Source organism: Dioscorea cayenensis, unplaced genomic scaffold (assembly GCF_009730915.1).
Source record: "Dioscorea cayenensis subsp. rotundata cultivar TDr96_F1 unplaced genomic scaffold, TDr96_F1_v2_PseudoChromosome.rev07_lg8_w22 25.fasta BLBR01001631.1, whole genome shotgun sequence".
In the NCBI taxonomy this organism is placed as follows: domain Eukaryota; kingdom Viridiplantae; phylum Streptophyta; class Magnoliopsida; order Dioscoreales; family Dioscoreaceae; genus Dioscorea; species Dioscorea cayenensis.
In genome coordinates this window covers 24,519-39,578 of record NW_024088022.1, presented here as the reverse complement: position 1 = coordinate 39,578, position 15,060 = coordinate 24,519, and the positions used below count along the sequence as shown (strand labels likewise).

At 32.7% G+C, this 15,060-nt stretch overlaps 2 protein-coding genes and 1 pseudogene across 2 annotated transcripts; 1 reads left to right on the top strand and 2 right to left on the bottom strand.

Annotated features, from left to right (window-relative positions):
* Nucleotides 1-718: 718 nt before the first annotated feature.
* On the top strand, nt 719-1,644 carry LOC120256761. The gene is made up of 2 exons (XM_039264428.1): nt 719-1,165; nt 1,387-1,644. The coding sequence occupies exons 1-2, from the start codon at nt 737-739 to the stop codon at nt 1,642-1,644; spliced, it is 687 nt and encodes a 228-aa protein (XP_039120362.1). The 5' UTR covers nt 719-736.
* Nucleotides 1,645-6,634: 4,990 nt separating this feature from the next.
* Nucleotides 6,635-9,661, bottom strand: LOC120256760 (annotated as a pseudogene).
* Nucleotides 9,662-9,841: 180 nt separating this feature from the next.
* LOC120256762 (BTB/POZ domain-containing protein At1g21780-like) lies at nt 9,842-11,813 on the bottom strand. Its single transcript, XM_039264430.1, has 4 exons — nt 11,574-11,813; nt 11,338-11,483; nt 10,741-10,856; nt 9,842-10,562 (listed from the first exon to the last, which is right to left on the bottom strand). The coding sequence occupies exons 1-4, from the start codon at nt 11,735-11,737 to the stop codon at nt 9,957-9,959; spliced, it is 1,032 nt and encodes a 343-aa protein (XP_039120364.1). The 5' UTR covers nt 11,738-11,813; the 3' UTR covers nt 9,842-9,956.
* Nucleotides 11,814-15,060: the final 3,247 nt, after the last annotated feature.

The following is a 15,060-nucleotide window of genomic DNA, read 5'->3' as shown; positions in this document are numbered from 1 at the left end:
TCTCTCAAGCATATAAATCCTTGCAAATTTTATAATTACATAGTTCTCCATAGAAAAGCTTATAAAATATATATATATATATATATATATATATATATATATATATATATATTAATATATGAGATAAATGAAAGTTATTTGAGTGATGTGAGCCTGTCACTTGGGGAATTGGCCTCCACACCCATGTGCAGTGGCATGTCCATTCCCATAGCTTTTTCCATTCCCATCTACACTTTTCCAATTCATCCAATGCCCTTCCTATGCATCATCATGCTTCCTTAGTCCCTTTATTTATTTACTTATTTATAATCTCTTTTAACCCCTAATGCTCATATTATATTTTATATTTATTACCTTCTATTTTTCAAACAAAACAATTTATTGTCCTTGATGATTTGTGGCAGCTTACTTGATACCATGATTTGGTATACATTAATCCAAAACATAAAATATTACACTTAATCCATACCTAATCCAATCACTTCCACACATTCATTTCTCTAATCCTATCAAAACTTAAAACTACTTATTTTTATATAATATTTAACTCAACTTATTGACACCTTTAAAATAAAATAAAATATAATATAATAATTAAAACATAAAAATCCAAACACCCATGGATGCAATGCATGGTCATCACTCCCTTTCAAAGAAAACAAGCTTCCATCCACAAAATAGAAAAACCCTACACACACCCACACACATATATATAACTCCACACATCTCCATCTTCATGCCTTCATCTTCTTCTTCTTCTTCTTCTAACTTGCATAAGATCTCAACCATGAATTTCTATAGATCAGAAGAAAGCTCATCATGTTGTTATTTCCATCCAAAAGAAACAGTTGTGGGAATATGTGCTCTTTGTTTGAAGGAAAGGCTTGTTATATTAGCTTCAAAACAAGGCCACCACCTTCCTTTACCTAAAGACACACACACTACTCACAAGTCCTTTAGAATTCTTAGAAGAAAACCTATTATCACCTTCAACAAAGTCTTTGCTCTTGGCTCCTTCCTTCATCGTCTAGACTTCAAGCAACCTAAACCAGACATTGCCGATGAAATCGATTCCATTCCTAGTCTTGACGGTAAAAATAGATTTTTATTTTTATTTTATTTTTATTTTTTATTTTTTTATTTTTATTTTTTGCAAATGCGACAAGTGCATATCCATTAGCAATGGCATGCAGCCTCTGGGTGTGCTCACCCGGTGACATGAGGATTGGGTTGTAAGCTCACTCCCACCACCGGAACCCTTGGCACCACTGCATTAGGTGCTCGCAGTGGGCCAAGTAACACTACATATATATATATATATATAGTTTTTATTTTGGAATTTATAGTAATTAATTATATACATGTTGTTTGTGTATATATATATAGATTCTTTTTATATCAATAAAAGTTTTGAAGAAGAATGGAAGAGCAATGTGGGATAACAAGAAAGGGATGATGATGATGAAGAAGGAAAAGGAGGTGAAGAGTGTGGTGGAGCATAGTAAGCCAAGAGGGACGCTGAGGTGGAGGAAGAGGATTGGACATCTGTTACAGCTGGCAAGATGGAAGGGTCCACGAAGGGGGCCCATGCCACGTAGGATTGCCGGGAAAAGTGGAAGGAAGGAGGTTGGATTAGGAGCTTGACAGGGAGGAGAGAACAAGCATCAACACCACCACCACCACCACCACCACCACAACAAGCTAATTAAGTCATGAAAGAAGATGGAGTGTTGAACTTTAACAAAGATTTTTATTTTATGTCTATTTTGTTCTCTCTCTCTCTCTTTTTTTTTTCTTTTTGAGATGAATAATAGAAAGAATGTACACTGTGGAGACTATTTAGTGTTTTTTGTGGGGTATATATATTAATATATGTGCATGAGTTGCAAAAGGTAAATTTATGTGTGTTTGTGAATATATGAGGGGCTGCCTATATTGAAGTGAATGAAATAGAGGAAGTTTTTTTTGAGTATTTGTCTTTAGTTTTCACTACATAATGTAAAAGAACAATGAGAAGGCACATACATGTTATATGCATGCCCAGGATTGAAAGAGGATCGATTTATTACGGACATTACATAATCCGGCCAACAGTGCATAGATCTTTCGTATTTTAATTGACCTTTTTTTAATCACCCTAGTGATTGATCTTGTTTGGTATCTATATACCCGAGTAATTTTACGGGAATGATCGATCCTACACATGTCATTACATATCTTTTTTCTATTTTTATGAAGTTTATGTGGAGATAATTAATCTAGAGTTTGTGGTTTTTTTTTTTCTATTTTTTGTTTTTTTTAACAATTAATTATATTTTTTTAAATAAAATTGTGATTTATTTATTTTTTTTATTTAAAAATTATATCAACCTTTTCCCATTGCTTAGGAATTAGGAAAAAACTTTTTAGAACATGAGAATATTTATATTTGTAATATTTTATTTATTTTACTGTTATTATCTTTTATCATTGTGGTTTATTAAATTTATTATATCTAAAAAAATTGAGTTAAAACATTAAAACTAATTAAATGAAGAAATAATAATTCAGTGGACTTTATTCCATGGTAACTACCATGAAATTGCGATTCATTCTTAATCATGAGTTTATAAATTTTAATGTTTATTTATTATATAATATTAAGAGAGATTGGTAATTATTTCAAAATATTTTTAAAAAAAATTATTTCAAAATATTATTGTTATTTATTTTAGAAGTTATTTAATTGAGGTAATCAAACATGTAAAGATAAGCCATATGTGTAGGTGGTATCATCTCTTAAATAATTAAGGAGTTCTGAGGACAATAACTTTAGACTCTAGATTCTATCTAATGATGATAATTGAATAAAAGAAAATAGAGGAAGAAGAGTATACATTAATATAACAAGATTTCTCTTTTCGGAAAATCAAAAGATGTGATGTTTGCTTTTTCCGACGATATACTTTATATCTTTTTATATTGTTTTAATATATTTAATTGCTTATTGGTTTACCAATTTTATTTTATTTTTTTTTGAAAAAAAACATCCAAACTTGAATATAAGGAGTTTTGAAAATTTTATGACAAAAACGAAACATAAGCATTTTGATATTTCATCCCTTACTCCTTTACTGAAAATTACGATCATTCATTTGTTTATTCAATCGATATTTGTAATTTTTCAATAGAAAAAACTCTAATTGAAAAATGCCACTAGCCCTATAGTTATGACGTTTTTGGACTCTCGCATCGGTGACTCGAGTAACCTCCAATGAGATACACATCTACACCAACACATAAAAATCAGAGAAGTGCTTGTTGAATTTTTTGGGGAGGTCACTATCATTTTTCCCCTCTTGGTGGTGAGTCTTCTAATTTTTTTTAATGAATTTATTATATTTAGAGCCATTTTTTCGGTTTTTTTCATGTTGTTCCATTTTTAGTGGACTTTCTGATATGTCATTGGACCTTTGTTTTACTTCTTTTCTTTGAATGAAGTGATTAATTCACCTTTTCAAGCAAACAAAAAAAGATTTTGAAACATAAAAATTTAAACTTTCAATGCCATAAAATAACATAATGCCATAAAATAACATACTAGTCTTAATCACATGTAATTTTTGCTTGTGTTTTTATCATACTTTAAAATCAAATAGTATGCCGACTTATTTGAGTTACAACATCAACACCCTTATTATATGCATTTATATATTGGTAAAGACATAAAAAACAATGAGTTTTGAAAATAAATAAAATTTTGTTTAGCATAAAACTAAACAATAATAAAATTATTATTATTATTATTATTATTATTATTATTATTATATATATTATTATATTTAGAAGAAGAATAGAAGAGACATGGAGGTGAGGCTCCAAGAACTGAAACATCATTCTTGTCTCCCAAAAATAAGATTGTTTAGGTATCAAGGATCTATACACGTGTGGATGCCAAGAAAATAAAAATAAAAAAAAATAAAAAGGGAGAAAAAAATCATGTTTTCAAGTTAGTCCATACCATGAACAAGGAAAAGTAACAAGCAAAGGTGCATGCTCCTTCTCTGCTCTCTTATCATGCATTTCAATCATAGAGTTCAATCAAAGAAGCAAAGAAAAAGAGAAAATGAAAAATGACAAATGACAAATGAAAACATAGAAAACAATGAACTACCCTTATTATTATTATTATTATTATTATTATTATTATTAACTCTTTGGCTTATTAATTTTCTACGAGATGAAATATCGGGAGCTCTATAAGAGGTAGATCTTTCCCAGTAAAGAGGTAGACGTCTCTTAGTCACTTAAGCAACTTAAACCTTTATCACTTGGACTAACCTTTGTTGGTTATTATTATTATTATTAATTTTCTACGAGATGAAATACCGGGAGCTCTATAAGAGGTAGATCTTTTCCAGTAAAGAGATAAACGTCTCCTAGCAGGGGCGGAACCAAGAGGGGACTAGCAGGGGCTGAAGCCCCCCTAGGCGCCGGAGAAAATACTTTTTAAACAATATAAGATTTGGTGGTTTTCGATTTTTCTATACTTAATTTCATATAAAATACAATATTTTGACACATGAAAGTGGGGAGTGTGGGTGTGCTTGAGTGGTTAGTGGGTTTATTCATAAGGTTTGGGGTTTAATTTAAAAAATGTGCATTTTTTCACATTTTATTTTTTAATTTAAAAATTACTATTATTTCAAAATTTTAATAAAATAAATCTTATATACAAATTTTGCATTTTTTTCACATTTTATTTTTAAATTTTTAAATTACTATTATTTTAAAATTTTAATAAAATAAATCTTATTTAGAAATTTTAATAATTTAAAAAAAAATTTGAATTGATCATGAGGCCTAACATATATACATGTATGTTATAATGTACCATATATGATAGAGCGAAACAACAAAAGTTTTTTTATAAACAATAGTTTGGTTGTTTGTAGTGAGGATGATCAATTTTACCATATTTTTAAAAAAATACAAACTTGAGATGTATTCTTATTAGTTAAATTATTGAAAATCTCATATATTTTCTATCGGTAATAACAAAATTTTAAATACTTTATATTTTTTTAATATGTAGTATTCAAATTTTTGGTTATATTAAGACATTATTCTTCATTTAAAAATAATTATTTTTGTTAGATTATTTTTACTTTTTGTTTTTGTCTTTATGCTTCATCCCTCTACCATCAAGTCCTGGTTCCATCCCTGTCTCCTAGTCACTTGCTTAAGCAACGTAAACCTTTATCACTTGGACTAACCTTTGTTGGTTATTATTATTATTATTATTATTATTATTATTATTATTATTATTGATTTTCTACGAGATGAAATACCGGAAGCTTTATAAGAGGTATATCTTTGTAAAGAGGTAGACGTCTTCTAGTCACTTGCTTAAGCAACTTAAACCTTTATCACTTGGACTAATCTTTGTTGGTTATTATTATTATCATTATTGATTTTCTAAGAGATGAAATACCGAGAGCTCTATAAGAGGTAGATCTTTCCCAAGTAAAAGAGGTAGATGTCTCTCAGTCACTTGCTTAAGCAACTTAAACCTTTATCACTTCTAACCTCTGTTAGTTATTATTATTATTATTATTATTATTATTATTATTATTATTATTATTATTATCCATTAAAAAAAAGTCTAATGGAGTGCATGTGGTCAAGCAAAGCTTTGGTGGAAGTCCATTTCATGAAAAATGGTTGCATGTTATCACTTGCCTTTGTTTGGTTCTCTCTAAACCCATTCATACTTTGTTTTCAAGCCAACATTCAATCCATGTGAGATGGCATGGCCTTCTCTTTGGGTCCCCCCTTTAAAAAATCTCTCTTTTTAGTACCATACCTTTTTTTGTTAGTCCTTTGATCAAGAGTGTTAGATTATGAGTCAAAAGAGAGAATGTGGCAGCCTACCAACCAGACACCAAGAAATAAAATAATACATACATATATATATATATATATATATATCACAATTTTAACTAACTTTTAAAATCACAATTAGTCCCTAATTTAGCCCACCAACCAAAAAAAAAAAGATGTTTGTTTTTGGTCTTTAGTCCCTCCATCACTGTAATTGAGGCATTGCAACAGACATTGATGTAAACAATGGAAGCACAACACCTTTCAAGTGTTTCATTGAACAGACTCTGTCACAGTGATAAATGAAGGTACTAATAAAATCAATGACATTTTATTTTCATGAAGTTGTCATTCTTGAAAGGTAGAAGAGGGTTGATAAGAAAACAGCACATTAAGAAGGGGGTGTCCAAGAGGAAGGAGCTTTTTAGCTGGCAATGGCACCACCATTCACACCACCATTCATGGATGTTTATCTTGAGGCTGTCCCCTAATGCCAAATGTGATCAAATAATACATACCAAGCAGGCAATGGCAACTCATTATTCACCACCATCACAACACAAACACATCACAACACAACATTCACCTTTTTGGTCCATGCTTTGGACTCCTGTCTCCCTTTCAAAGTTTACAACCCCTTAACAAAGATGTGGTTATCTAGTTCACATCTTCCTCGCTGTCGAAATAACGGCATTTAATGAAGTTTGAAATTGACCAATAATAATCTCCAACAATTTTTATTTTTTTGATTGTAAAACAAAACAAATACAAGGAATAGAAGACAATGGCTTATTTGCTTATGGAAAATACAAGTGCCATACAAAGTCACTCCCCAAAAAGGAGAGTATATGAGCAAATCTCAAGTAAATATTCAAGACTTCCATGTTTGTCTATCTTGTAATATGTAATAAATCACAGCAAAATTATGAATATGATGAACAGAAAGTTGGTACAAGTTCATGTTTGCCATCGGATGACTTGTTTCGCTTAGTCCGCCCGAGATTGCCCAGCCCGAGATGAAAGAATAATGCCTACGATGAGGCCGTACAGAGCAAGAGCTTCTGCAAAAATGAGGATGAGAATCATGCCAACAAATAGCTTTGGCTGCTGTGCATTGGCCCTGAAATAGATATCAATTCATTACCAGTTTCAATCAGAGACAATCGATGCAAATTATTTTAAAAACAGTCTTTAAAGAAGCAAACAGTGAAAGAGATGATTCATGGATTTTTCCACTTGCTATATATGCATGGACAATTCAAAAGTAGGTGACCAATTTGTTCGTAAACTATTGCTGATACAACATGATTTTAAACATAATTTTATGTAAAAAGCATTGGACAAAGATGATTTAGACAAGACAGCAGCATTGCAAACATTAGCACTGACCAGGACATAGAAGTAGTTTTTTCCCCTTATTTTTATGTTTCAACAGATTTACAAAAAAATGAGGTGGTACCTTCATGAGATATAATCACCACATAACATTCGTAAGAGTATATACTGTTTAACAAATATAATAGTATATAGTAGACTAGAAAGAGTAGTAATATGTGCCTAGGCTACAAATCACTGGTTTAAATTTCTAAAACCACAGCCTGTATATGAGATGAGGTATTCAAAGGTGTGGAGTAAATTCTGTTAAATGTGTGATAACATATCCCTAGGCATCTAAGTCTGGAAATTTGTGAGAGTAAATAGAAACATAGAGAAGAAATATTGATTAAATCTGAGTGCCAAAGGATCAATTCATGGGGATACAGGCTAGCACTGAATTAATTCATAACACCAGTATCACACACTTAACGCTACATATACATCCTATTAAGTTTGATAAAGGTGAAACATACTCTTTTTTCAAGTTGTTAGTGATCCTTGATGAAAAATGCCAATTAAAGGGAGAGTGTGCATACAAAATTGGCACTAGGAATGAAGTCCAGATGCCTTATAAAAGAAAAAATATTGGTTCCTTGTTGATTATATATGCACACACTTTTGATGAGATATATCTTTCTCAATCAAGTCAATAAAAAAAAGATAAACTTGAATTGATGAGATATGTCTTTCTCAATCAGACCAATCAAATGAAGTTGATCTTGTCCTCAATAATAGTTAAACAACACATGAAATGTCAGTTTTTTTAACACAAAAAATCAAAACAACATGGATGCACAAAATTTCTTTGCTTCTTGCTTCACCTTGAATGCATTGAAGATTGATGCTGTCAAAATGGAATAAATCTTCCACATAACCATTAAATAAAATTAAGAAAGGGTAATACATCTAGTTGAAATCTACTCAACCTTGATGATAAACTCAATAATGAGCCAATGATGAAAGATGAACTTATGGATGACTATTGATTCCCATCTCAAAGATAGGAGAAGGTGGCTTCATAACATTTGCAATCTTGAAATTATAGTTTTTTTTTTTAATAAGAACTATGTTGTTGGAAATTTCAAAACAAAATTAAAAAATGTGTGTAAGAAAATCAAATCAGAGTCCATCTAACAAACAGGTTACTGAACAACCTCAAGGATCATCCAGACAGAAGTCTTCTACTATCATGAATTCATACAAATTTAACAACAGATATAGTTAACTATTTGGAAATTCTTATCTAAACAACATCTTGAGAGGCACCTAAGCTACCACTTTGGCATATTGAAAAGCAATATGAATGTTATTCTTAGCATTTCTTTGTTATAAACATTCTCTAACAGCCCAATTCAAAATCTATCGAGCACATCATCCCAGTGCACCAAAGTATACCACTAAATGAACCTTATCAACACAAGCAATGCAGCTACAATTAGATATTACCATCCATCAACAATCATCAATCAGCAACTGCTACAAATGTTCCAGGCAAGATGACAAATGGGACGGGTTCAAATACTTATCTTGATAAAAGGCAATCAGTACTCATAATGGTTTAAGAAATTAGGTAAAACAAATAATTCCATCTAATAATGACAAATTCTAAACTTTCATGAACAAATCCATAGAACAAACAGCAAGACCAAATAAAGTTCCAAAATTGATCTATTCTACAAAAACTTCTTATGAATGAATGATCAAAAAAATCAATTTTCAAATCAAATACGAATGAATACCTAATCAAATGCAAAATAGTCACACCCACGTATCATATCTACTAACTAAATCTTACAAACAGATAGAAAACAATTAAAACAAAAGCAAAGAGAAATAGAGAAATGAATCACATCCAAAGAAAATTACCGAACGCCAGAATCACCAACAATGCCGATGGCCATGCCTGCCGAGAGTCCAGCAAGACCGCAAGCAAGCCCAGACGAGAGATGCGCATATCCATCAAAAAGGTAGTATGATTTGCCTTTGGATTGATTCCAGTACTGATGATAACAGCGATGATAAGCCCGTAGATCCCAAGCACTCCCGCCATGACAACAGGCACAATCGACTTCATGACGAGCTCCGGCCTCATCACCCCCATTGATGCCACCCCCACTCCACTCTTCGCCGTTCCATACGCCGCTCCCATGCCTTCAAAAATCCACAAAAAAATGCAATAAAAAAATACAATTTTTCCCCACAAAAACCAAACGATGAACGCGAGATTAGAGAATCATATCATACAGGAGAAGACAAGCGCAGCGGCAGCGCCAAGGAAACCGAAGAAGGGAGCAGTCTCATCTCCGCTAAAGCTCGACATCGCTGCAAACCCTAACCCTAGATCTTGGAACCCTAACCCTAATTACGAGAAATAGAGAACGAGAATCGAGTGAAAGAAAGCAAGAATGATAACCACGAATGAGAACGGGCACCGTTTTGAACAAATTTACTGGCATTGCCATCTATTTAAGCTTTTTAAAAAGTAATTTTTAATGTTTCTATTTCCTCTAAATTTAAAATAATAATAATAAAAAAAAAGGGTAGAAATATAAGATATGATTTATATATATTAAAAATAGATAAACTTTAGGGAGACAAACACAATAAAAATATCAACAAAGCTTCACAAGGAAATCATTACATTTCATACACAATTTCAACAGACAACTGAAATATCCAAATGTTTGAGAAGGCACAAGAGATGAGATCAAACATTTTCAGACTGGCTTCCAAACAGTAAGCACTTCTTGGAACATCTCAATCATAAGATCTCTGTCAGCGTGCCGAAAAAAGCTGTTGATCTCATCCCTAACATCCTGAATTTTCCCGAAATCGAATAAGTATGTTAAGCATCCTTTCTTCAGCTTGCTAAGTTGATAAAGCCAGGCTTCGTGGAGCCTCTCGAGGACATTGCTCGAGTTAATGTCCTCGAGGAGGCTTTCCTCGCAGCATTCCTTCAGGTCGGCAATGTCGTACTTGTTTGCAGCGCCGAGCAGGGATAGACGATGCTTCCAGAAGTCTTCTTGCTTTATCGTCCCATAGATGTAACTGAGAAGACATGAGCATGCTTCCATGGACATGTCGTCTATGTTGATCATGGAGGACTCTTTCTCCTTGAGATTGTGGAGAAACATGCTCACGAACACGGGCGAGCTTGCAGCCAGGACTGCTTTGTGAGCTTTGAGCACTCCGTCGGCTGTGTTGATTGTCACATCGGTGTGGATGCTCTCTTCAAGCATGCGAGAAAGACATCGGAGAGTGGTTCGCCTTGTGATTGTTTGCATTATAACTTCATTAGGCCATATTGAGCAAGCTTCGGCCCCCTATGTTATAATTAAAATTCTCAATTATTTCAGATCAAACAATAAGGTGTTCGGCAATGAGATAAACCATAAAAGACACAATTGTTGTTTTGATGATAATCTAAAGAACGAACAAATCGATAGCAATTGGTTCAAAGAAAAAATAATTAAAGTCAAGCAAAGGATATGAGGCCCTTACATTCAAAGTAGAAATTTTCAGGTCAATGAACTCTACATCAATAACAAAACGGCCGTGGAACGTAGAATCAATAGGCCATACAAAGTCTTCGCTGGTCCGGAGAAGTCTCTCATGAACTGAATTAAACAAACAATCATCAAGATAAATTCTAAAACAAACAAGGAACTGATCCACCATTTTAATGAATTTTAGCACTCCATCACAAACACTTGTAATATTATGATAATATACATCACAACACAATGGCTTTAAAATACCGAAAAATTCCAAAAGGCTACAGAGATTCTACCAATGTTTGCTCATCAATCCATTTAAGTCCAATGGATACCATAATTTCAAAGCCTTATATACATCATATCATACCAATACTTTGTTCAAACAAACAATAATAAACTAACAAATAGATACTAAAACCCAATTCAGTGATTCACTCGAAATCTTCAACACAATAAAAATCAAAATCCAGAGATTTTCAACAATGAATTAGCAAAATCACAAGCACAAACCAAACAATCCATACAAAAAAAAAAAAATTCAAAACCACAAATTTGGCATCAAATCAACAAAAAGAAGACAAAAATTAGCTGAAAACATTACCAGGAGAGATATAAGGCCGACGTCCAGGGCCGGAATTCGATACCCTAAGAATAAACTTCGCGAACGGTGGCTGATCCTTCGAGACCCGACAAGGCTCAGGAAAGAGCCGGATATACATATACCGATTCTTCTCCACTGATAAAAACCTACCAAAATTCCCATCTTTTCCATCAAATTTCTAAAATTCACTACAAAAAATTTTTTTTTTAAGATGAAAAAGAATCAAAGTAGAGCACCAATTCCAGATGCCAAGCTTGAATGGATCGGAACGGCGGTAGGAGCAAGCTCCGAAGCCTTCGATGCGCCACTGCGCCAACCTAGCGATCGTCTCCACCTTCGAGTCCCCACCAACACAAACTCCTCCTCCTCCGCCGCAGCCACCTCCGCCGCCGCCGCTCATCGCTCTTTCTCCGTCGCCCTCTCTCCTCTCTCTCTCTCTCCGAAAGGTGAGAGCTTTTGGTGTGGTACACTCCCAAGACCCAAGCTGGAACCCCAGTCCATTTGTAAAAAAATTTTTACAAATACACGAGAAGGGCCCCATTTAAAAGACAAGACAGGGTCAAAGGGATGGTTAAAAAAATAAAAAAATAAAAAAATTTCAAAAATAATAATTATTTTTATAATATTAAGATAATGTTTATTTATTTATTTTTAATTTTATCCTTATTTTTATTTAAAAATTTATAGTGATATTCATAGTTTCCAAAATTAGAACAAATCATGATTAAAGTAAGGGTGGTAACGGGGGTAGATTAGAGACAGAAATTCCCGTCTTTAACTTCAACAGGGGAGTAATCCTCCCATCTCTGTCCTTGTAGAGATCCCCTTTGCTAATACACCTATTAATATTGATTTTTTTTTAGTTATTTAATACTAATACACCTAATGGAAACATAAAAACTATTCAACATAAATCTCAACAAACTAATATATATAAATTTTAAAAAAAAATTAATGTTTATCAACATAGAGTAAATTATAAAATATAGAATTTATATAAATACAAATATAATCTAATGCATAGGGCTCAACTTAAGTTAACAATCGGATAAGTTCACGGTGCAGATTCATAGTAGAGAGGGTAGTGAAAGAGAATTGGGATAGTTGTTAGGAACTTAAGATTTTAGATTTGAAAATATAACATGCATATTTATATATATGAGTGTGCAAGGAGCATTGCATACACAGTATAGAACAAATTCTCATTTAGTTACATTGTAGCGCCTTTGAAAAAAATTACAAGAACCCAAACAACACCCAACTACCTATTTTAAAAGCCAATACAACCCTTTTTTCACTGTTAAGAGTATTGTTTATATATATATATTTCTCTCAATCTTGCTCTATAATAAATTTTTTACCCCTAGTTAAATTTTTTGCTATTCTTTTTGTAATACCCTGAACCTGTGGATAACTGTTGGAAAATATATTCAAGGTATTACTACAGTGGTAGTAAAATTTTTTACAAAGTAATCTTGTTGAGAAACACCAATCGAAAAAAATAAGGACCTAAATGTGAAATTTTATAAAAGATTTTGGGTTAAAGGGTAATAGCAAAAAGGATGGACATGAAATGTTTCTGAAAACCAAGGACTGAAAGGTAAGGCGGCAGGGATCTTTTTGAAATATTGTGTTTTAATCCAGGAACCATTGGATAATTTTAAAGGACCGTTTGAGAATACTATTTCATAATTTAGGGACCATTGGTGAGTTTTTTAGAGACTTCTTTGTAAAAAATTATATTTTTAGGGACTAAAAGTAAATTTCGGCTGAAAACTTAAGTTGGAGAAAAATCTAGATTTTGATGTTTTGTTCATCTTCTTCTCCCTTCATTCGCTACAGTAACCCGTGAGAGAAAAAAAAATATATAAAAAAATGAGAAGAAAAAATGGGAGATTTGAGGTGGAGGATTAGAGATCACCGGAGGGAGCTCGCCGGAGAGATGGTTTTACTTGGTAAGAGTTTTCCTTGGTGTATTTTTGATGAATTTGTATATGTATGCATATATATATATATGTGTGTGTGTGTGTGTGTATTTGATGGATTTGATGAAGATGATGATGGATTTGAGTAGGAAAAACATGTTTAATGGTTATAGATATGATTGTTGCTTCAAGTTGTTTTAGAAAAACCTTGTATCCATGATGAATTTAGCTTGAATGGAGGATGAGATTTTCGGTTTTACTGTAGCCTAGCACCGAGATTAGGGTTTAGTTTAGTTAATTAAGTTGATGATTATGATGATTAAGGTGTTAATGATGATGGTTAGATTGGAATTGGTTGAGTTAGCCAAGTTGATTTGGTTGGATCAAACCAAGTTAGAATTGATTTGGTTGAGTTGAGTTGAATTGAATTGAATTGATTGAGTTGAGTTTGATTTGGTTGAGTTGGGCTTGATCAAATCAAGTTGAGTGTGGTTGGACTTGAATGGTTTGGTTGAATTAAATTGGTTGAAGTTGATTTGGGTTTGGTTTGGATGTTGGGTTAAGGGTTTTGGGCTAAACCAAGTTGGTTCAATATATTTTGTATAAGAATTAAGTTGGTTCAAAGCTGGTTGGTTTAATTAAACCTGGTTCAGTGAAATTGAGTTTGGTTCAGTGAATTTGAGCTTGGTTTAGTGGAATTGAGATTGGTTCATATTGGTTTAGCAGTGTTTAGCCTAGATTGAGTTGGTTTAAGTGCAATTGGAGACCAATTTAATTATGCAAGGTCAGGTTTGAACTGATTGGAGTGAGTGAACCAATTAGAGAGTCAGTTATTGATTTCATGTATTTTCTTTTTGGGTTCAATTATGTTTTTAGTTGTCATAATTATTTATTTTTATTATGTTATCCTGTTAGATATTGATTAGGCTTAGGAGGGAGTTCCAGGTCCAGCAAGAAACCCAAAAAAGACCAGGTGAGTTGATAGTGGCTATTATTTAAATTATTGGATTATTATTATTATTTTGGAAATAATTATCTAATTATTATTATTATTTTAAATAATTATTTAATGGCTAGTATTTTGGAAATGATGGTTTAATTATTTCATTTTATTATGTTTAATTGCGTATACTGTTGAAATATACTTATATTTATTATTATTTATTTGTCGTTGATGTGCCATGACAATCGTATTGATATACTTGATTTTGTATAATTATACATATTTCCAAATAGTGAAAGTACACATATATAATTTAATTATTTAGTTCATGTGTTTATTTTTTATGGTTACATATGCTTTGATTTGGAATGATTTGTGAAACCATGTGAGCATATTAAAAATGTTTTATCGGCATTGTTAGTGGAATTGGTTTTCATTCTTGGTATAGGAATGGTATCGTGGATCTGGGCTTTACTGGTATTATGCATTGTTATACTTTTGGCATTGGCTTTCTGGAAAATAATGTTTTATTTCCGAGATGTGAATGCTTGTCCTGGATAAGGATCATGTGATATGATTTATACCAATTGTATTATTACTGTATCTACTTGATGGTTTGGACGGTGATGGCGGGCTAAGGCCCGACTACTACGATGAGTGGGTCCCCGCAGTCGGGTCTTTAGAGGTGACGTGGTGGACCTGAGTGTTGATTTTTACGAGGGCGGTTCGGTGGGAGAGTAGAGCCACGATTGGATATTCATCGAGTAGCCGGGGGTCACCGACCGGTGAGCCAGATGGGTTAACGTTAGGGGACATGAATTCCTTGATGACTTTGAACCTAGCCTGACCACGGTG

Excerpts from the sequence above, each read along its gene's own strand:
- LOC120256761 (XM_039264428.1), top strand. The coding sequence starts at position 737 with ATGCCTTCATCTTCTTCTTCTTCTTCTTCTAACTTGCATAAGATCTCA. Across the intron at positions 1,166-1,386 it reads ATTTTTTGCAAATGCGACAA|ATTCTTTTTATATCAATAAA; the intron begins GTGCATATCCAT and ends ATATATATATAG.
- LOC120256762 (XM_039264430.1), bottom strand. The coding sequence starts at position 11,737 with ATGAGCGGCGGCGGCGGAGGTGGCTGCGGCGGAGGAGGAGGAGTTTGT. Across the intron at positions 10,857-11,337 it reads TCGGCCTTATATCTCTCCTG|TTCATGAGAGACTTCTCCGG; the intron begins GTAATGTTTTCA and ends TGTTTAATTCAG. Across the intron at positions 10,563-10,740 it reads TGAAAATTTCTACTTTGAAT|GGGGCCGAAGCTTGCTCAAT; the intron begins GTAAGGGCCTCA and ends ATTATAACATAG.